At 35.2% G+C, this 22470-nt stretch overlaps 1 protein-coding gene across 1 annotated transcript; it reads left to right on the top strand.

Moving 5' to 3' along the window:
• The first annotated feature begins 21118 nt into the window (after window positions 1–21118).
• LOC139855158 (uncharacterized) lies at window positions 21119–22030 on the top strand. The gene has a single exon (XM_071844406.1). The coding sequence runs from the start codon at window positions 21119–21121 to the stop codon at window positions 22028–22030; it is 912 nt and encodes a 303-aa protein (XP_071700507.1).
• Window positions 22031–22470: the final 440 nt, after the last annotated feature.

Below are 22470 nucleotides of genomic sequence, written 5' to 3'. Positions count from 1 at the left end.
TGGGCCTAGCGAACCCCATCCAAAGTACCAAATGCTTTAGTACTTCGAATTCGTTTTTATCATGTTCGCAGGATTTCCCGGAATGATAGGGGATAGTCTTATATGCATCTTGTTAATGTCGATTACCAGGTGTTCACCATATGAATGATTTTTATCTCTATGTATGGGATGTATATTGAAATATAAAATCTTGTGATCTATTATTATGATTTGATAATATATAGGTTAAACCTATAACTCACCAACATTTTTTTTGACATTTTAAGCATGTTTATTAAGAGCTTCCGCTGTTGCATACTAAAATAAGGACAAGATTTGGAGTCCATGCTTGTATGATATTATGTAAAAACTGCATTCAAGAAACTTATTTTTGATGTAATATATTCTTATTGTAAACCATTATGTAATGGTCGTGTGTAAACGGTATATTTTAGATTATCATTATTTGATAATCTACGTAATGCTTTTTAAACCTTTATAGATAAAATAAAGGTTATGATTGTTTTAAAAATGAATGCAGTCTTTGAAAAACGTCTCATATAGAGGTCAAAACCTCGCAACGAAATCAATTAATATGGAACATTTATAATCAATATGAACGGGACATTTCACCAACATGGTTATTTTAAAGGTAAAAGAAGTTTGAGGCAGGGTGACCCTATATCACCTTACCTTTTTACTCTGGTTATGGAGATCCTATCTTTATGCATTAAAAGAACCATTGAAGAAAATGAGGGTTTTAAGTATCATCCAGACTGTCAAAAGCTAGGTATCACCCATCTTTGTTTTGCTAATGACCTCATGATGTTTAGTAATGCAGATGCTAGTTCTGTTCAACTGTTGCACAATGCTCTCAATGAATTCAGCAGCTACTCTGGTCTGAAGCCAAACATGCTCAAAAGTACAACATTCTTTGGTAATGTGACTGAAAATCAACAAGCTGAAGTCATTGATATCATGCCTTTTGAAGTTGGGAATTTCCCTGTTAAATACCTAGGATTACCCCTCATCTCTACTAGGTTATATGCAAAGGATTGTACCAATCTCATTGATAAAGTCAGAAAAAGAATTCAGGACTGGAAAAATAAATCCCTTTCTTTTGCTGGGAGGCTTCAACTTATCAAGTCTGTATTCATTTCCATTCAGGTTTACTGGATCTCTATGTTTGTTATTCCAAAAAATGTTATTTATGACATTGAAAAGATGCTTAGGTGTTTCCTCTGGGGTGGTACTGATAAGGGTAGAGTAATGTCCAAAGTCTCCTGGAAAGATATTAGCTATGATAAAAGGCAAGGTGGCTTGGGTATTAGAGACATTCACCTGTGGAACAAGACATTTATGACCAAGCACATCTGGAATCTGGTGTCAAACAAAAAGTCTATTTGGGTGAAATGGATTAAAGAACACAAGATTGGTGAGAGAAATTTTTGGTCCATGGACTGTGAAACTGTGGAGGCCTCAAGTTGTTGGAGAGGTATTTTGAGAATCAAGGAATCCATTAGAAGTAACATTTTTCACAAGCTTGGTGATGGAAGGCATACCTCTCTTTGGTATGACCACTGGAACCCCATTGGTGTAGTGACCCGAACTTTTCGATGTTTATATATATATATATATATATATATATATATATATATATATATATATATATATATATATATATATATATATATATATTAAATGAAATTGTTATTTACATGATTAAGTGTTTCTAACATGTTAAGCAATCAAACTTGTTAAGACTTGATTAATTGAAATATGTTTCATATAGACAATTGACCACCCAAGTTGACCGGTGATTCACGAACGTTAAAACTTGTAAAAACTATATGATGACATATATATGGATACATATATAGTTAACATGATATTATGATAAGTAAACATATCATTAAGTATATTAACAATGAACTACATATGTAAAAACAAGACTACTAACTTAATGATTTTGAAACGAGACATATATTTAACGATTATCGTTGTAACGACATTTAATATATATATATATCATATTAAGAGATATTCATACATCATAATATCATGATAATATAATAATTAAAAATCTCATTTGATATTATAAACATTGGGTTAACAACATTTAACAAGATCGTTAACCTAAAGGTTTCAAAACAACACTTACATGTAACGACTAACGATGACTTAACGACTCAGTTAAAATGTATATACAAGTAGTGTTTTAATATGTATTCATAATACTTCTACTTAACAAAAATTCTTACAATTACATCCTCGTTCAGTTTCATCAACAATTCTACTCGTATGCACCTGTATTCGTACTCGTACAATACACAGCTTTTAGATGTATGTACTATTGGTATATACACTCCAATGATCAGCTCTTAGCAGCCCATGTGAGTCACCTAACACATGTGGGAACCATCATTTGGCAACTAGCATGAAATATCTCATAAAATTACAAAAATATGAGTAATCATTCATGACTTATTTACATGAAAACAAAATTACATATCCTTTATATCTAATCCATACACCAACGACCAAAAACACCTACAAACACTTTCATTCTTAAATTTTCTTCATCTAATTGATCTCTCTCAAGTTCTATCTTCAAGTTCTAAGTGTTCTTCATAAATTCCAAAAGTTCTAGTTTCATAAAATCAAGAATACTTCCAAGATTGCAAGTTTACTTCCAAGTTTTCTAAATCCATTCCAAGTAATCATCCAAGATCAAGAAACCTTTGTTACTTACAGTAGGTTATCTTTCTAATACAAGGTAATAATCATATTCAAACTTTAATTCAATTTCTATAACTATAACAATCTTATTTCGAGTGGAAATCTTACTTGAAATTGTTTTCGTGTCATGATTCTGCTTCAAGAACTTTCAAGCCATCCAAGGATCCTTTGAAGCTAGATCCATTTTTCTCATTTCCAGTAGGTTTATCCAAGGAACTTGAGGTAGTAATGATGTTCATAACATCATTCGATTCATACATATAAAGCTATCTTATTCGAAGGTTTAAACTTGTAATCACTAGAACATAGTTTAGTTAATTCTAAACTTGTTCGCAAACAAAAGTTAATCCTTCTAAATTGACTTTTAAAATCAACTAAACACATGTTCTATATCTATATGATATGCTAACTTAATGATTTAAAACCTGGAAACACGAAAACACCGTAAAACCGGATTTACGCCGTCGTAGTAACACCGCCGGCTGTTTTGGGTTAGTTAATTAAAAACTGTGATAAACTTTGATTTAAAAGTTGTTATTCTGAGAAAATGATTTTTATTATGAACATGAAACTATATCCAAAAATCATGGTTAAACTCAAAGTGGAAGTATGTTTTCTAAAATGGTCATCTAGACGTCGTTCTTTCGACTGAAATGACTACCTTTACAAAAACAACTTGTAACTTATTTTTCCGACTATAAACCTATACTTTTTCTGTTTAGATTCATAAAATAGAGTTCAATATGAAACCATAGCAATTTGATTCACTCAAAACGGATTTAAAATGAAGAAGTTATGGGTAAAACAAGATTGGATAATTTTTCTCATTTTAGCTACGTGAAAATTGGTAACAAATCTATTCCAACCATAACTTAATCAACTTGTATTGTATATTATGTAATCTTGAGATACCATAGACACGTATACAATGTTTCGACCTATCATGTCGACACATCTATATATATTTCGGAACAACCATAGACACTCTATATGTGAATGTTGGAGTTAGCTATACAGGGTTGAGGTTGATTCCAAAATATATATAGTTTGAGTTGTGATCAATACTGAGATACGTATACACTGGGTCGTGGATTGATTCAAGATAATATTTATCGATTTATTTCTGTACATCTAACTGTGGACAACTAGTTGTAGGTTACTAACGAGGACAGCTGACTTAATAAACTTAAAATATCAAAATGTATTAAAAGTATTGTAAATATATTTTGAACATACTTTGATATATATGTATATATTGTTATAGGTTCGTGAATCAACCAGTGGCCAAGTCTTACTTCCCGACGAAGTAAAAATCTGTGAAAGTGAGTTATAGTCCCACTTTTAAAATCTAATATTTTTGGGATGAGAATACATGCAGGTTTTATAAATGATTTACAAAATAGACACAAGTACGTGAAACTACATTCTATGGTTGAATTATCGAAATCGAATATGCCCCTTTTTATTAAGTCGGGTAATCTAAGAATTAGGGAACAGACACCCTAATTGACGCGAATCCTAAAGATAGATCTATTGGGCCCAACAAGCCCCATTTAAAGTACCGGATGCTTTAGTACTTCGAAATTTATATCATATCCGAAGGGTGTCCCGGAATGATGGGGATATTCTTATATAGGCATCTTGTTAATGTCGGTTACCAGGTGTTCACCATATGAATGATTTTTATCTCTATGTATGGGATGTGTTTTGAAATATGAAATCTTGTGGTCTATTGTTACGATTTGATATATATAGGTTAAACCTATAACTCACCAACATTTTTGTTGACGTTTAAAGCATGTTTATTCTCAGGTAAATACTAAGAGCTTCCGCTGTTGCATACTAAAATAAGGACAAGATTTAGAGTTCATGTTTGTATGATATTGTGTAAAAACTGCATTCAAGAAACTGATTTCGATGTAACATATTTGTATTGTAAACCATTATGTAATGGTCGTGTGTAAACAGTATATTTTAGATTATCATTATTTGATAATCTACGTAAAGCTTTTTAAACCTTTATTTATGAAATAAAGGTTATGGTTTGTTTTAAAAATGAATGCAGTCTTTGAAAAAATGTCTCATATAGAGGTCAAAACTCGCAACGAAATCAATTAATATGGAAAGTTTTTAATCAATAAGAACGGGACATTTCAGTTGGTATCCGAGCGTTGGTCTTAGAGAACCAGAAAAATTTGCATTAGTGTGTTTTATCGAGTTTGTTAGGATGCATTAGTGTGTCTGGACTTCGACCGTGTTTTCTTTAAAAATGATTGCTTAACATTTTTGTTGGAAACTATATATTATTAACATGTATATATTATGTGATATATTAATCTCTTAACATGTTTGATATTGTGTGATAGATGTCTACCTCTAGCACAAATCCTATTGACTCACCTAATAATAACGAAGAGTCGAATATATATTGGACTGATTCACAAGTTCCCGAAGAAGAACCGGAAAAAGAATCAGAACCGGAAGAAGAATCAGAACCGGAAAAGGAGGAACCGGAGGAGGAAATAGAACCGGTGGGGGAAATAATAAAACGGTTAAGTAAAAGAAAATCCTCAACCAACCGACCAAGGTTAATTATGGTCAATGGTGTTTCCGCCAAGGAAGCAAAATATTGGGAGGATTACCAATTCTCCGATGAATCGGATTCCGACGAGAATTCCGATGATGTTATAGAAATTACCCCAATTGAATTTAAAAAGGCAAAAGAAAATAATAAGGGATAGGGCATAAAAATAGAGAAATCTAATTCCAACCCCGATGAACTTTATATGTATCGTCAACCCCCGAAGCCCTTAAGTTGTAACAATGACCCGGGAACCTCTAAACCACCAGGTTTTTCTAAACCGTTGTGGAAAACGACAGCTCGTATTAGGGGAACATCATATATCCCTATAAACTTGGCAAAACGAACCAAAACCGAAGAAGAAGAAATGAGCGAGTCGGAATAAGATAGTTGTATTCGTGTGGTGTAATATATGTAATATAGTGTGCATATGCTTTATGATATATGTAAAAATTGCTTGTATTAATAAGTATTTTTTTTTATAAATCTAACTCTTGTCTATTTTACAGTATAAAAACACAAAATGGATAGACAACCCAATATTTTAAGAGACCTACCCGGAGACATGATTGATGAAATCTTGTCTATAGTCGGTCAGAATTCTTCGGCACAACTATTTACGGCGAAATCGGTTTGTAAGACATTCGAAGAACGTTCCAAGAATGCCTTGGTTTATAAGAGAGTTTCGTTTGAAAGATGGGGGATATCACATTGGGAAACTCATAAGTTACGATGTGTTTACTTTGACACATATATTGCGGGGAACCCAACTGCTATTTTACGCGACGGGTTAAGAAATTATTTTGACTCAATATATCCGAATATAGGACTTCGTGATTTAGAAAAAGCGGCTGACATGCAACATAAAGAAACATGTTATGCTTACGGGTTAGTAATGTTCGCTTCTGACCAAAGTGAGAACAAGAACATCGGGCTACAACTATTAAACAAAACGTTCCCACAAGTGACGGAGTCGGTAATTGGTGTAAGAAATGAGGTTTTTAGGTTATTACGAGACTGTTGGTCATTACGTAACCCTCGTCCCTTTGACGACGTTACAACACGTTGTCTTATCAACGGCCATAACGGTTATGTTCCACAAGACTAAGGATGGGAAGTAGTCCTAGTAAAACCAGAAAGCATGACTTGTTTCTCGACGTATGAATTACATGTCTTTATTGCCTTTGCTGAACGACTTGTGTACTAGCTTGAATTATCTTCACAACTATCTTGTATCAAAGTTATTGTGTGCTATATTTCATGCTTTATGTAAAATAAGCGGTATTGTAAGTTTGTAAAATATTGTATAAAAGTTTGAACGCGAAATATTATTATAATCAGTTTTTCATATAGAATTATATTAGTTGAATTGTATATTAGCTACTAAGTATGAACTTAACGGGTAGGTACTACCCGAATTTAAACTTATAAAACGCTAATATGAATAAAAAGCTTTTATAAATGAGTTCATATTATGCTACGAAATACGATTAACTACTCCTAATATTCTGTATGATTAACTTGTTCCATTTGACTATTTTGAAGGAAATGGCACCGACTACTTGACACACCGTGAATATGAATGAAGAAGAATTCCGTACTTTTCTAGCTTCAAACATAGCCACAGTAAAGGCTGCACTACATACCAACAATAACCTTGGATCTAGCAGTACAGGAAATCGTGTAGGATGCACCTACAAAGAATTCACTACCTACAAACCTTTGGAATTTGATGGAACCGAAGGACCGATCGGATTGAAACGGTGGACCGAGAAGGTCGAATCGGTGTTTACCATAAGTAAGTGTACTGAAGAGGACAAAGTGAAGTACGCTACGCATAGCTTCACAGGTTATGCGTTAACATGGTGGAATACCTATCTAGAGCAAGTGGGACAAGATGATGCGTACGCACTACCGTGGTCAGCATTCAAGCACTTGATGAACGAGAAGTACCGTCCCAGAACCAAGGTCAATAAGCTCAAGACAGAACTTGGAGGGTTACGAACCCAAGGATTTGATATTACCACGTACGAAAGATGATTCACAAAATTGTGCCTATTGTGTCCGGGAGCGTTCGAAGATGAGGAAGAGAAGATCGACGCGTTTGTGAAAGGATTACCGGAAAGAATTCAAGAAGATATAAGTTCACACGAGCCCGCCTCCATACAACAGGCATGTAGAATGGCTCACAAACTAGTGAACCATATTGAGATAAGAATTAAAGAACAGACGGCTGAAGAGGCCAATGTGAAGCAAGTCAAAAGAAAGTGGGAGGAAAACGGTGATAAGAATCACCAATACAACAACAACAGCAATTACAACAATAATCGCAACAATTATCCCAACAATCGCAACATCAATCGCAACTACAACAAATGGCCCAACAACAACAACAACAACAATAACAACAACAACAACAACAGCATCTACAACAATCATCCCAACAACAATAACAACCGCAACAACAACAACAACCAGAAGCAGCTATGTCAAAGGTGTGAAAAGTATCACTCGGGGTTCTGCACCAAATTTTGCAACAAATGTAAAAGAAATGGTCATAGCGCGGCGAAGTGTGAGGTCTACGGACCAGGGGTTAACAGAACGAAAGGAACAAATGGTGTCGGAACGAGTAATGGCGGAGCAAGTAGCGTCGGAGCAAGTTATGCCAATGTAGTTTGTTATAAATGTGGAAAATCGGGCCATATTATTAGAAATTGCCCGAACCAGGAGAACACGAATGGACAAGGCCGCAGAAGAGTTTTCAATATTAATGCGGCAGAGGCACAGGAAGACTCGAAGCTTGTTACGGGTACGTTTCTTATTGACAATAAATCTGCTTACGTTTTATTTGATTCGGGTGTGGATAGAAGCTATATGAGTAGAGATTTTTGTGCTAAATTAAGTTATCCATTGACGCCGTTGGATAGTAAATTTTTACTCGAATTAGCAAACGGTAAATTAATTTCAGCAGATAATATATGCCGGAATCGAGAAATTAAACTGGGTAGCGAAATATTTAAGATTGATTTGATACCAGTGGAGTTAGGAAGTTTTGATGTAATAGTTGGCATGGACTGGCTGAAGAAGGTGAAAGCAGAGATCGTATGTTATAAAAATGCAATTCGCATTGTACGAGAAGAAGGAGAACCCTTAATGGTGTACGGAGAAAAGAGCAACATGAAGCTACATCTTATTAGTAATTTGAAGGCACAAAAACTAATAAGAAAAGGTTGCTATGCTGTTCTAGAACACGTCGAGAAAGTACAAACTGAAGAAAAGAGCATCAATGATGTTCCCGTCACAAAAGAATTTCCCGGTGTATTTCCGAAAGAATTACCGGGACTACCTCCACATCGATCTGTTGAATTTCAAATAGATCTTGTACCAGGAGCTGCACCAATAGCTCGTGCTCCTTATAGACTTGCACCCAGCGAGATGAAAGAACTGCAAAGCCAACTGCAAGAACTATTAGAACGTGGTTTCATTCGACCAAGCACATCACCATGGGGAGCTCCTGTTTTGTTTGTCAAGAAGAAGGATGGTACATTTAGGTTGTGTATTGACTACAGAGAGTTGAACAAACTTACCATCAAAAACCGTTATCCACTGCCGAGAATTGACGACTTATTTGATCAACTACAAGGCTCGTTAGTTTATTCGAAGATCGATTTACGTTCTGGATATCATCAAATGTGAGTAAAGGAGGATGATATTCCAAAAACTGCTTTTAGGACGCGTTATGGTCATTACGAGTTTATGGTTATGCCGTTTGGATTGACTAACGTACCAGCTGTGTTCATGGACCTTATGAACCGAGTGTGTGGGCCATATCTTGACAAGTTTTTCACTGTTTTCATCGATGACATACTTATTTATTCAAAGAATGATCAAGAGCATGAAGAACATTTGAGAAAAGTGCTAGAAGTATTGAGGAAAGAAAAACTGTACGCTAAGTTTCCAAAGTGTGCATTTTGGTTAGAAGAAGTTCAATTCCTCGGTCACATTGTGAACAAAGAAGGTATCCAGGTGGACCCGGCAAAGATTGAAACCGTTGAAAAGGGGGAAACCCCGAAAACTCCGAAACACATACGCCAGTTTTTAGGACTAGCTGGTTACTACAGAAGGTTCATCCAAGACTTTTCCAGAATAGCAAAACCCTTGACTACATTAACGCATAAAGGGAAGAAATTTGAATGGAAGGATGAACAAGAGAAAGTGTTTCAGTTATTGAAGAAAAACCTAACTACGGCACCTATATTGTCATTGCCTGAAGGGAATGATGATTTTGTGATTTATTGTGATGCATCAAAGCAAGGTCACAGTTGTGTATTAATGCAACGAACGAAGGTAATTGCTTATGCGTCTAGACAATTGAAGATTCACGAACAAAATTATACGACGCATGATTTGGAATTAGGCGCGGTTGTTTTTGAATTAAAGACTTGGAGGCACTACTTATATGGGGTCAAAAGTATTATATATACCGACCACAAAAGTCTTCAACACATATTTAATCAGAAACAACTGAATATGAGGCAGCTTAGGTGGATTGAATTGTTGAATGATTATGACTTTGAGATTCGTTACCACCCGGGGAAGGCAAATGTGGTAGCCGACGCCTTGAGCAGGAAGGACAGAGAACCCACTCGAGTAAAATCTATGAATATAATGATTCATAATAACCTTACTACTCAAATAAAGGAGGCGCAACAAGGAGTTTTAAAAGAGGGAAATTTAAAGGATGAAATACCCAAAGGATCGGATAAGCATCTTAATATTCGGGAAGACGGAACCCGGTATAGGGCTGAAAGGATTTGGAGATATGAGAGAAATGGTACTTAGAGAAGCTCATAAAACCAGATACTCAATACATCCTGAAAGCCGATGTTGCTAAATACGTAGGAGAATGTTTGACGTGTTCTAAGGTCAAAGCTGAGCATCAGAAACCATCAGGTCTACTTCAACAACCCAAAATCCCGAAATGGAAATGGGAAAACATTACCATGGATTTCATCACTAAATTGCCAAGTACTGCAAGTGGTTTTGATACTATTTGGGTAATAGTTGATCGTCTCACCAAGTCAGCACACTTCCTGCCAATAAGAGAAGATGACAAGATGGAGAAGTTAGCACGACTGTATTTGAAGGAAGTCATATCCAGACATGGAATACCAATCTCTATTATCTCTGATAGGGATGGCAGATTTATTTCAAGATTCTGGCAGATATTACAGCAAGCATTAGGAACTCGTCTAGACATGAGTACTGCCTATCATCCACAAACAGATGGGCAGAGCTAAAGGATGATACAAACACTTGAAGACATGCTACGAGCATGTGTTATTGATTTTGGAAACAGTTGGGATCGATATCTACCGTTAGCAGAATTTTCCTACAACAACAGCTACCATTCAAGCATTGAGATGGCACCGTTTGAAGCACTTTATGGTAGAAAGTGCAGGTCTCCAATTTGTTGGAGTGAAGTGGGGGATAGACAGATTACGGGTCCGGAGATAATACAAGAAACTACCGAGAAGATCATCCAAATTCAACAACGGTTGAAAACCGCCCAAAGTCGACAAAAGAGCTACGCCGACATTAAAAGAAAAGATATAGAATTTGAAATTGGAGAGATGGTCATGCTTAAAGTTGCACCTTGGAAAGGCGTTGTTCGATTTGGCAAACGAGGGAAATTAAATCCAAGGTATATTGGACCATTCAACATTATTGATCGTGTCGGACCAGTAGCTTACCGACTTGAGTTACCTCAACAACTCGCGGCTGTACATAACACTTTCCACGTCTCGAATTTGAAGAAATTTTTTTCTAAAGAAGATCTCACTATTCCGTTAGATGAAATCCAAATCAATGAAAAACTTCAATTCATCGAAGAACCCGTCAAAATAATGGATCGTGAGGTTAAAAGACTTAAGCAAAACAAGATACCAATTGTTAAGGTTCGATGGAATGCTCGTAGAGGAACCAAGTTCACCTGGGAACGAGAAGATCAGATGAAGAAGAAATACCCGCATTTATTTCCAGAAGATACGTCAACACCTCCAACTGCTTAAAATTTCGGGACGAAATTTATTTAACGGGTAGGTACTGTAGTGACCCGAACTTTTCCATGTTTATATATATATATTAAATGAAATTGTTATTTACATGATTAAGTGTTTCTAACATGTTAAGCAATCAAACTTGTTAAGACTTGATTAATTGAAATAGGTTTCATATAGACAATTGACCACCCAAGTTGACCGGTGATTCACGAACGTTAAAACTTGTAAAAACTATAAGATGACATATATATGGATACATATATAGTTAACATGATATTATGATAAGTAAACATATCATTAAGTATATTAACAATGAACTACATATGTAAAAACAAGACTACTAACTTAATGATTTTGAAACGAGACATATATGTAACGATTATCGTTGTAACGACATTTAATGTATATATATCATATTAAGAGATATTCATACATCATAATATCGTGATAATATAATAATTTAAAATCTCATTTGATATTATAAACATTGGGTTAACAACATTTAACAAGATCGTTAACCTAAAGGTTTCAAAACAACACTTACATGTAACGACTAACGATGACTTAACGACTCAGTTAAAATGTATATACATGTAGTGTTTTAATATGTATTCATACACTTTTGAAAGACTTCAGGACACTTATCAAAATACTTCTACTTAACAAAAATGCTTACAATTACATCCTCGTTCAGTTTCATCAACAATTCTACTCGTATGCACCTGTATTCGTACTCGTACAATACACAGCTTTTAGATGTATGTACTTTTGGTATATACACTCCAATGATCAGCTCTTATCAGCCCATTTGAGTCACCTAACACATGTGGGAACCATCATTTGGTAACTAGCATGAAATATCTCATAAAATTACAAAAATATGAGTAATCATTCATGACTTATTTACATGAAAACAAAATTACATATCCTTTATATCTAATCCATACACCAACGACCAAAAACACCTACAAACACTTTCATTCTTCAATTTTCTTCATCTAATTGATCTCTCTCAAGTTCTATCTTCAAGTTCTAAGTGTTCTTCATAAATTCCAAAAGTTCTAGTTTCATAAAATCAAGAATACTTCCAAGATTGCAAGTTTACTTCCAAGTTTTCTAAATCCATTCCAAGTAATCATCCAAGATCAAGAAACCTTTGTTACTTACAGTAGGTTATCATTCTAATACAAGGTAATAATCATATTCAAACTTTGATTCAATTTCTATAACTATAACCATCTTATTTCGAGTGGAAATCTTACTTGAAATTGTTTTCGTGTCATAATTCTGCTTCAAGAACTTTCAAGCCATCCAAGGATCCTTTGAAGCTAGATCCATTTTTCTCATTTCCAGTAGGTTTATCCAAGAAACTTGAGGTAGTAATGATGTTCATAACATCATTCGATTCATACATATAAAGCTATCTTATTCGAAGGTTTAAACTTGTAATCACTAGAACATAGTTTAGTTAATTCTAAACTTGTTCGCAAATAAAAGTTAATCCTTCTAACTTTACTTTTAAAATCAACTAAACACATGTTCTATATCTATATTATATGCTAACTTAATGATTTAAAACCTGGAAACACAAAAAACACCGTAAAACCAGATTTACGCCGTCGTAGTAACACCTCGGGCTGTTTTGGGTTAGTTAATTAAAAACTATGATAAACTTTGATTTAAAAGTTGTTATTCTGAGAAAATGATTTTTATTATGAACATGAAACTATATCCAAAAATCATGGTTAAACTCAAAGTGGAAGTATGTTTTCTAAAATGGTCATCTAGACGTCGTTCTTTCGACTGAAATGACTACCTTTACAAAAACGACTTGTAACTTATTTTTCCAACTATAAACCTATACTTTTTCTGTTTAGATTCATAAAATAGAGTTCAATATGAAACCATAGCAATTTGATTCACTCAAAACGGATTTAAAATGAAGAAGTTATGGGTAAAACAAGATTGGATAATTTTTCTCATTTTAGCTACGTGAAAATTGTTAACAAATCTATTCCAACCATAACTTAATCAACTTGTATTGTATATTATGTAATCTTCAGATACCATAGACACGTATACAATGTTTCGACCTATCATGTCGACACATTTATATATATTTCGGAACAACCATAGACACTCTATATGTGAATGTTGGAGTTAGCTATACAGGGTTGAGGTTGATTCCAAAATATATATAGTTTGAGTTGTGATCAATACTGAGATACGTATACACTGGGTCGTGGATTGATTCAAGATAATATTTATCGATTTATTTCTGTACATCTAACTGTGGACAACTAGTTGTAGGTTACTAACGAGGACAGCTGACTTAATAAACTTAAAATATCAAAATGTATTAAAAGTATTGTAAATATATTTTGAACATACTTTGATATATATGTATATATTGTTATAGGTTCGTGAATCAACCAGTGGCCAAGTCTTACTTCCCGACGAAGTAAAAATCTGTGAAAGTGAGTTATAGTCCCACTTTTAAAATCTAATATTTTTGGGATGAGAATACATGCAGGTTTTATAAATGATTTACAAAATAGACACAAGTACGTGAAACTACATTCTATGGTTGAATTATCGAAATCGAATATGCCCCTTTTTATTAAATCTGGTAATCTAAGAATTAGGGAACAGACACCATAATTGACGTGAATCCTAAAGATAGATCTAACGGGCCCAACAAGCCCCATCCAAAGTACCGGATGCTTTAGTACTTCGAAATTTATATCATATACGAAGGGTGTCCCGGAATGATGGGGATATTCTTATATATGCATCTTGTTAATGTCGGTTACCAGGTGTTCACCATATGAATGATTTTTATCTCTATGTATGGGATGTGTATTGAAATATGAAATCTTGTGGTCTATTGTTAGGATTTGATATATATAGGTTAAACCTATAACTCACCAACATTTTTGTTGACGTTTAAAGCATGTTTATTCTCAGGTGAATACTAAGAGCTTCCGCTGTTGCATACTAAAATAAGGACAAGATTTGGAGTCCATGTTTGTATGATATTGTGTAAAAACTGCATTCAAGAAACTGATTTCGATGTAACATATTTGTATTGTAAACCATTATGTAATGGTCGTGTGTAAACAGGATATTTTAGATTATCATTATTTGATAATCTACGTAAAGCTTTTTAAACCTTTATTTATGAAATAAAGGTTATGGTTTGTGTTAAAAATGAATGCAGTCTTTGAAAAATGTCTCATATAGAGGTCAAAACCTCGCAACGAAATCAATTAATATGGAACGTTTTTAATCAATAAGAACGGGACATTTCAATTGGTCCCCTTTATAAATTTATTTCTAAAAGGGACATTCTTGCTAGTGGTCTTGCCCTTTATAGTACTGTGAATGACATTAGAGATGGTAATGAGTTAAGATGGCCTGCTGAACTGTTTCAAAAGTACAGCCACATTCTCTCTTATAACCTACAGTTCTCCATAGGAAGCCAGGATGTTGTCAAATGGGTGTCAATTGATGGTAAGTGTACTGATTACAGCACAAGTAGAGCTTGGTTGGATTTGAAGGTGACCAGGCAGGATGTTAAATGGCATAAATTGGTGTGGTTCTCTCAAAATATCTCAAGACATGCCTTCATCCTTTGGGTGGATGCAAATCAAAAGTTGACTACTCAAGATAGGCTAGAAAGTTGGATGGTCCAGGATGATAAGCTCTGTGCCTTTTGTAACTAAGTCAAGGATTCCCACAATCACATTTTCATTGACTGCCATTATGCTAAGCATGTGTGGAATCATTTTAGAAATAAGGCTGCTTTAGATGATAACATTGATATAATCATGAATAATAATGTTTCTTGGGTGGAGCTTATTGAGCTGATATCAAACAAGAAGACTAATAAGTCCATCTAGAGTATTATCAGAAGACTTGTTATTGGTTCCATTGTTTACCATCTCTGGCAGGAAAAAAATGCTAGGCTCTTTAAAAGTGAATAGAGAAATGTTGTTACTTTGTGCAAGCAAATAGAGGAGGTGGTTAGATTAAGACTTATGGGCCTGAAAATTGTTAAATCTAACCATTCTGCTGTTGCTGCAACAATGTGGAAGTTTAATGTTATTGAAGTCAACCCCAAAAGTCAACATGATAGTACAAGCCATTAACTTTGGTGTTGGGGAGCACTATTGGAGGTATTGGGGTAATTGGGATTTGGTTTGGGCTGGAGATATAAGGGGGAGATGGGTAGATGCAACCTTTATTTTTAATTTTAATCTTGAGTCTATATGTGTCCTCTCTAACCCTAGTCAAACTGAGTCAGCTGTCATTTTACATTACTTGAGTCATTTTGAAATAAGGTCGCAATATAGGGTCTGGGTGAGTAAAAATAATGTGCTGGAGGTAAGCACTCTTAGAATAACCCTAGGAGATAAAAGGTGGAGTCTTTTTATTTTCTTTATTTATTTTACCACTTTTAAATTAGCTAACCTTAATTTTAGGATCATATGGAAGACTGTCTTTTTTAACAGTGGAATAGGCAAGGCATTGCTGAAATTGCTTGTTAGAAAGTGTAGAAGAAGTTCTTTCATTTCTAAATTGGGTAGGCAAGAATTGAAGATGCATTGCTTTGTGGCTATTCACTGTAGTTGTGGTAAACCTGAGTCATTTCAACATGATAAGCAGTATTTGAGTATGTCTTTTGAGTCCTGTGTCCATAAATGGGGTTTTGGAGTTATAAGTTGGAGCTGGGTAGTTTATACATCTGCTTTGAGTCACCAAAAGAGTCATTCCATTTCTGAAAATAGTTCTTTTAAAAGGCTTATATTGTTTCATAAGCCTTACATAGAAAGAAATGGGTTTTTTATTTTTGCAGATGCATAGGATTGGAGAAATTGGCATATATGTATGGGTATGGTACATATATTCTTTTTACTAGAGTTATAAGGTGGGTCATTACTAGTCTCTTTTATTCCTTGAAGATTTTTGTTGAGCTTTTCCTTTTCTTTGGAGGTGAGATGGGGATATGCAGGGTGAAACAGGCACCAGGGTTTGGTAGGAGAAGACTTTCCCATTTATATGTGGTGTTAAGGGTGCTGTTTATGATCCTTTGTATGCCTCAGGCTGCCAAGTTGGTCACTCACACTCATTTAGTGACCTTATAGGTGTAAATCAATCATTAAAACTTCTTTTTGTAGGATCTTGGTCTAGAGGTCATGTTTATTTCTCATTATGGATGATGGTGCATACTAAAATGGGCTATGGAGTTATAAGGGTGTTCTGGGTAGGTCATATTAACTGCTGGCATAGTCTTGAGTCTCATTTGATCATTATACACTGGCTTATTCTTGTTCATAAGCTAGCAAGGTTGTATATGTCATCAAAACATAGCCACAGTTACATAGGGTTGGAGACTTTGGTGCATATGTATGGGTTTGATGCATATGTTCTTTTTAAAGGTGATATAAGGTGTGTCAAAATTAGTCTCACTTTTTCCATGATGCAGATTGTTGAGCTTTTTCATTTTCTTGGAGGTGAGATGGGAATGCATATGGTGAAACAGGTCATTAGGGTTTATAAAAAATGGTGTGAAGGGCTGTTAGTGATCTATATGCATGTCTCAAACTGCCAATATGTTTATTACTAGCCTAAAAATGGTAATTAGTGGGTCCCACTTAAACTCTGGGGCCCACAGAGCCTAGGTTTAGAGGTCTGTGTCAGTACATCACTGGGTGGGCCCACATTGGTTTGGGAGTTGGAGATTGGTGATTTAGGCTTACAGCTGCTGCACTTTTCTTTTCAAAATTTGGGAAGTTTGACTTTACTGGGTCAAACCTATAACACTAATGCTCCTATGTATTATAATGTGATGATTCTAGTGAGTAATGATGATTTTTACAATCTTTATTATGATTATAAGAGGAATACGTTTTTAGGTTTGAATCTGGTAGATTATTTAGGGTTTGTAGTGAAGTTTGACTTTTTAAGTCAAAGGGTTTTATGGGGTCAAGACTGGTGGTTCAAGTTTGTTTTGTGGTCTATGATGATTTTCAAGTGGAATTTTGGGGATTGTATGTTGTGCTACCAAAGTGTTGACCAGGCTGAAAACCTAGTCAAAATTGCTTTTTCTGCGACCTTTGACTTTTTTAGTCCATGGATCTTATGGGACCCTGGATGGTACACTAAGCTAATTGTACCCTCTATGATGATTTTCGAGTGGCAGGATGTCCAATGGATATATAATTTACAAAATGTTGACCAGATTGGACTTTCAGTCAAACCTGCTGATCTAATGGATCCTAGAGAGTATTGCATGCAGTTATGGTGTTTTTTCATGATAGTGCTTGATATTTTAATTGGATTCAGGGTTGTAAAGTACAAAAGTGATTTAACAAAGTGTGCAGTTTATAACAAGTTGGCCACAGCAAGTTCTGAGGTTCTATTGATGAATTTTAAAATGTTTTGGCTTTGTGATAATGTGTTATTTGATGTGGTGCAGCAGCATAGCATGATCCAATACTTATTCATGGGATTTGGTGATAATTTTGATGGTAAAATGACCAAAGTTTTAAGGTATTGGATTGAGGTTAAATGGTATTATGGGATTGCAGACTCAAATGGCACTTTTTTGAAATTTTGGACTGCAGGGACCAGCAGAGTAAATAAGGTGCAGCTTCAGAAGTCTTACACCACAAGTCCTTTACAGTTTCAAATGTATTACATGGCTAGTCCCTCGTCTGTTAATTTTGTTTGGTATTTTGTCTTGGATAGTCCTTGGGATGTTCACTAATGGTCATAGTTTTAGGGTTTTTTTGTCATTTTTATGGCATTTTGTAAGTGTTTTGGAGATCACTAAAATCTCCCCTCGGGTATACCCATTGTAGTTGTACATTCTTTTTTTCTCTTCTATTGGATTTTTCCAGGGGCATAATCCCCTTATCAAAAAAAAAACCCTAAACCCTAAAACCTAAGGAAAATCATTCGGCCGAATTTTTTCCCTCTCTTCACTTTTTCTCTCTAGGGCGATCTTGAGATTTCGATCGATTTCTTGTGTTTTATTCCTATTGATTTCATTCACTTTCAGTCATGAAATCATCAGGGAATGATCCCCCTGACCCCACAATTCATAATCCATCGAAAAAAACAAAAAATACTATCGCTACAAAAGTTACTGTTTCATCGAATTTAAATGGTGTAGGCAAGGAGAATCTTGATCCCTCTGTCAACTGTAATCGTATTCACACTCAAAACAATCCTAAGATATCTGTTTTAAATGATTCTTCAATTCCAAAGGTTATTGAAAAGATGGCTGCTAATATGAATGGGAATGAAGAAACCCTAAAGCCTGGATTGAGTGATCAACCTATGGTTGATGCCTCTGGTAGCAGTAACACGACAAAGGATCCCCGGAATAATGTCGATATTAATATGGAACAAGCCAAAGATGATACTCAGACTAGTTCCCAAACGAAGCAACCTGTTACTCAAAGCAATATTATTTCGAATAAGAGAATGCTATATGCTGTCATTGATGAGGTATTTGAAGATCCAAAGCTTATTGAAGATGAAGGTAATAAGCTTCTTGCTGAGGATACTATAACAGAAACTATAGTGGAAACCTCAGGAAATCAGGTATCTAGTAAAAAAAGGAAAAAAGTTGTCTTTTTGAAAGCTAAGCATAAGTTCATTAAGGTTGATGACTATGGAAATGTCACATTGCTGTGTGACCTCATTAGTGATGCCCATGCACCTAATATTGAATCATCGATCAAGATGAAGGGTACTTCAGAAAATGTTACTCCTCAAACTAAGAAGTCTGCTAATAGACTTATGAGGAAATGGCAGGCCAAGAATGTTAAAGAAGCTTCAAATTATTTGCTCCAAACATCTTATGGTGTAGGAAAAGATGATGTTGTACTCAAGCCAAAGGATAAAGCTGTGAAACTTGCTATGCAAAAAGAATTCACCAATGACCCTCACATAGCTAGCCTTCTTAAAACATTAAATAAAAAACCAGAAAAGAAGGATCAATCTTATATCCAGGTTCTGGATGTTCACCCTACTGCATTTAAAGCTGGTACAGATAACAATGGTGACTCTGAAATGGTTGAGAAGGATGGCAAGGTCATGGATGGTAAGTCTTTTGCAGCTGCTGTTAGCAAGGATGGTAATGCTAGTCTCAAATTTGCTTTAGATCAATTAGAGTATTTACCTTCTTCTATAACATATGGAGGTGAAAAGGTTGTTCAATTACAGAAGGAACATGTGGAGGTTGGTAGTGCTATGTACTCTCTCACTTTATATGGATACCTTGTTGGGGCTAGAATGCACTATTCTACTGTTATATGGCATTTAAACAGGTTGTGGAGAAACTTTGGTATTAAAGACATATCCATAAATAGTTCAGGCTTTTTTCTTTTCAACTTTAGCGGTGAAGACAAAATGCTCCAAGTTCTTAAGAGTGGGCCATGGATGATTGAAAATGTTCCCATGTTCTTAAAAAGATGGGAACCAAGTATGTATCTGGACAAAGTAGAACCTACTGTTCTTCCATTATGGGTTGCCTTAATTGACTTACTTTTTGATCTCTGGAATGGTAAGTGTATTAGCAGTATTGTAAGTCAAATAGGTAAACCAATAGCCATGGATAAAGTCACAAAAGAAAGATGCATAAGGTAAACTGGTCAAGCTGGATATGCTAGAGTTTTGGTTGATATCAATGCTAATGAAGAAATCCCAGATCACATTAAAGTAATCTATCCTAGTGAAAATGGAATGCCTGGTAAAATGATCAAGATTAAACTAGGTTATCAGTGGAAACCAGTTAGATGTTCTCACTGCAAGGTTTTTGGTTATGAGTACAGTATTTGCAAGAAGAGACCTTTAACTGAAGATGAAATTGAAGCCAAAAGAAAAAAAGAAGAGGAAGACAGGTTAAGGGAGGAGAGGTTAAAGGAAAAAGTAGATGAAGGGTGGCAAACTATGGGTAAAAACAACAAGGTGATCAAAAGTGTGGATGGTAAGCCCATTATCAAACAACCACAAATCCCTAATAAAAACAGTGGTGGAGCCAAGGTAAACTCAACAGGAGCATAGAATCAAAGTGGTAGCAATAGCAAGGGAAGTGAAAAATAGGTAGGAAAGAGTAAGGTCACTGGTAACAATAAAAAGGGTAATGGAGAGACCTGGGTAAGAGTTGGTGACAAAAAAAGAAGCAATGGTATTAGGATAGGTGATCCAAAGGGGAACATCAACCAGGGTAATGTATCAGGTGGAGATGGTACCAAGAGTGCAGGCACAGGAGGGAATAACACTAGGAATAATGCTGGAAAAGGTAATGAGAAGGGTAGTAGTTCTGGTCAGAATATATCAAAGGGTAATACAGAAGGGAATAAAGATAAGGGAAAGGGTATAATGGGTGAGAATGGCAACAAAAAGGGAACCACATTTAAGCAAAACAAGTTTGGGGCATTAGTTGATGAATCAGATGAAGAAATAGAAGATGAATATGATGAGGAGTGGAAGTTGTAGGAATCTAGAAAGGATTACCTAAAATCAGGTGCCAACCCTAAACTATTGCCATCAGGTTTAACAGTCAACACTTGGTCTAAAGAAGATAAAGAATTTTTCCAATTTCTATGTAAAAAGCAAGGTATTGACTTCTTTAAACCTGGTACATGTGATGATTCTGATAAGGAGGATGTGTTATCTGAAAATGATGGTACAGCTACTCTGATGAAGGATGTTGACATGAATTCTAGTGAAGGTATTGTGAATGGAGATGGGTCCTACCCTAAATCTGTTCCCAATGTTTAAACTAGCTTGTTGGAATATTAGAGGTATGAATCCTACCTCTAAACAAGATGAAGTCAAAAAACTCATAAGGAATAGTAATTGTAGTGTCTGCTGTACAGTTGAAACTAGGGTTTTATCTAAAAAGCTAGACAAAGTGTGTAATTATGTGTTTGGTAATTGGTATAGAGCTGCAAATAATTCCAGTTGCTTGGGTGGAACTAGAATTGTTGTAGGTTGGGATCCTAATGAAGTCATTTGTAATGTAATGCATCATACAGACCAGGTAATGCACTCTTTGATTAAGCAGATCAATGGAAATAAAAGGTTCTTTTGTTCCTTCATTTATGCCTCAAACAATGACACTAGAAGAAAGAAGTTATGGGAAGAGCTCTTAACCTTCAGAAATATTGTTAATGATAGCCCTTGGTTAGTCATTGGTGATTTTAATGTTAGTCTGAACCCTGAAGATAGATGTTCTTGCCCTTCTGTTGTTACCAGCCCCATGTGTGCCTTTAGAGAATGTGTAAATGATATAGAGATTGAAGATATCAACCAATCAGGCCTCTTCTATATATGGAACCAAAAACCTCATGCCACAGGTCCTGATGTAGGTGTCTTGAAAAATATTGATAGAGCTATGGGTAATCCTGGTCTCGTTACTCACTTTCCTAGGGTGTTTGCTGAGTTCCAACCTTATGGTGTGTCAGATCATACTCCCATTGTCATCTCTTTCCCCAATATGGCCAAAAAGAAGATTAAGCCTTACAGATTTAACAATCACCTAGCTGAGAAACCTAATTTCTTGCCTCTAATTAAAGATGTTTGGTGTGAGCATGTGCCTGGATACACGATGTTTATAGTTGTAACTAAACTCAAAAAGGTCAAGAAGTAAATGAGAAAGCTTAACAATATCAATGGTAATGTCCATAAGAAAGCAGCTATTTTGAGGGAGGACCTTTTAATGGTGCAGCAACAAATTAATGATGACCCTTTCAATAGCCAGCTAAGAGAGGATGAGTGTGTTCTTTTTAAAGCCTATAAAGATGCCATTATTGAAGAAGAGAAGTTGTTGATTCAGAAAAGTAAAGTGCAATGGTTAAAAGAGGGTGATGCTAATACTGCCTATTTTCACAAGGTCATTAAAGCTAGGAACAAAAGAAACAGAATTGAATGTGTGCAGGATGCCAATGGGGTTAGTTTTATGGGTAATGATGTGCCTAGTCAGTTTGTGAAGCATTTTGAAAATATGCTGGGTTCATCTCATGATGTTGCTCATATTGACAGGCCTGAATCCCTTTTCAAGAATAAACTCAACCAAAATTCTGCTGATTT

Source organism: Rutidosis leptorrhynchoides, chromosome 1 (genome assembly GCF_046630445.1).
Source record: "Rutidosis leptorrhynchoides isolate AG116_Rl617_1_P2 chromosome 1, CSIRO_AGI_Rlap_v1, whole genome shotgun sequence".
Taxonomy (NCBI): Eukaryota; Viridiplantae; Streptophyta; class Magnoliopsida; order Asterales; family Asteraceae; genus Rutidosis; species Rutidosis leptorrhynchoides.
The sequence above is the reverse complement of the archived record's forward strand: the minus strand, read 5'-3'. Positions and strand labels throughout refer to the sequence as shown.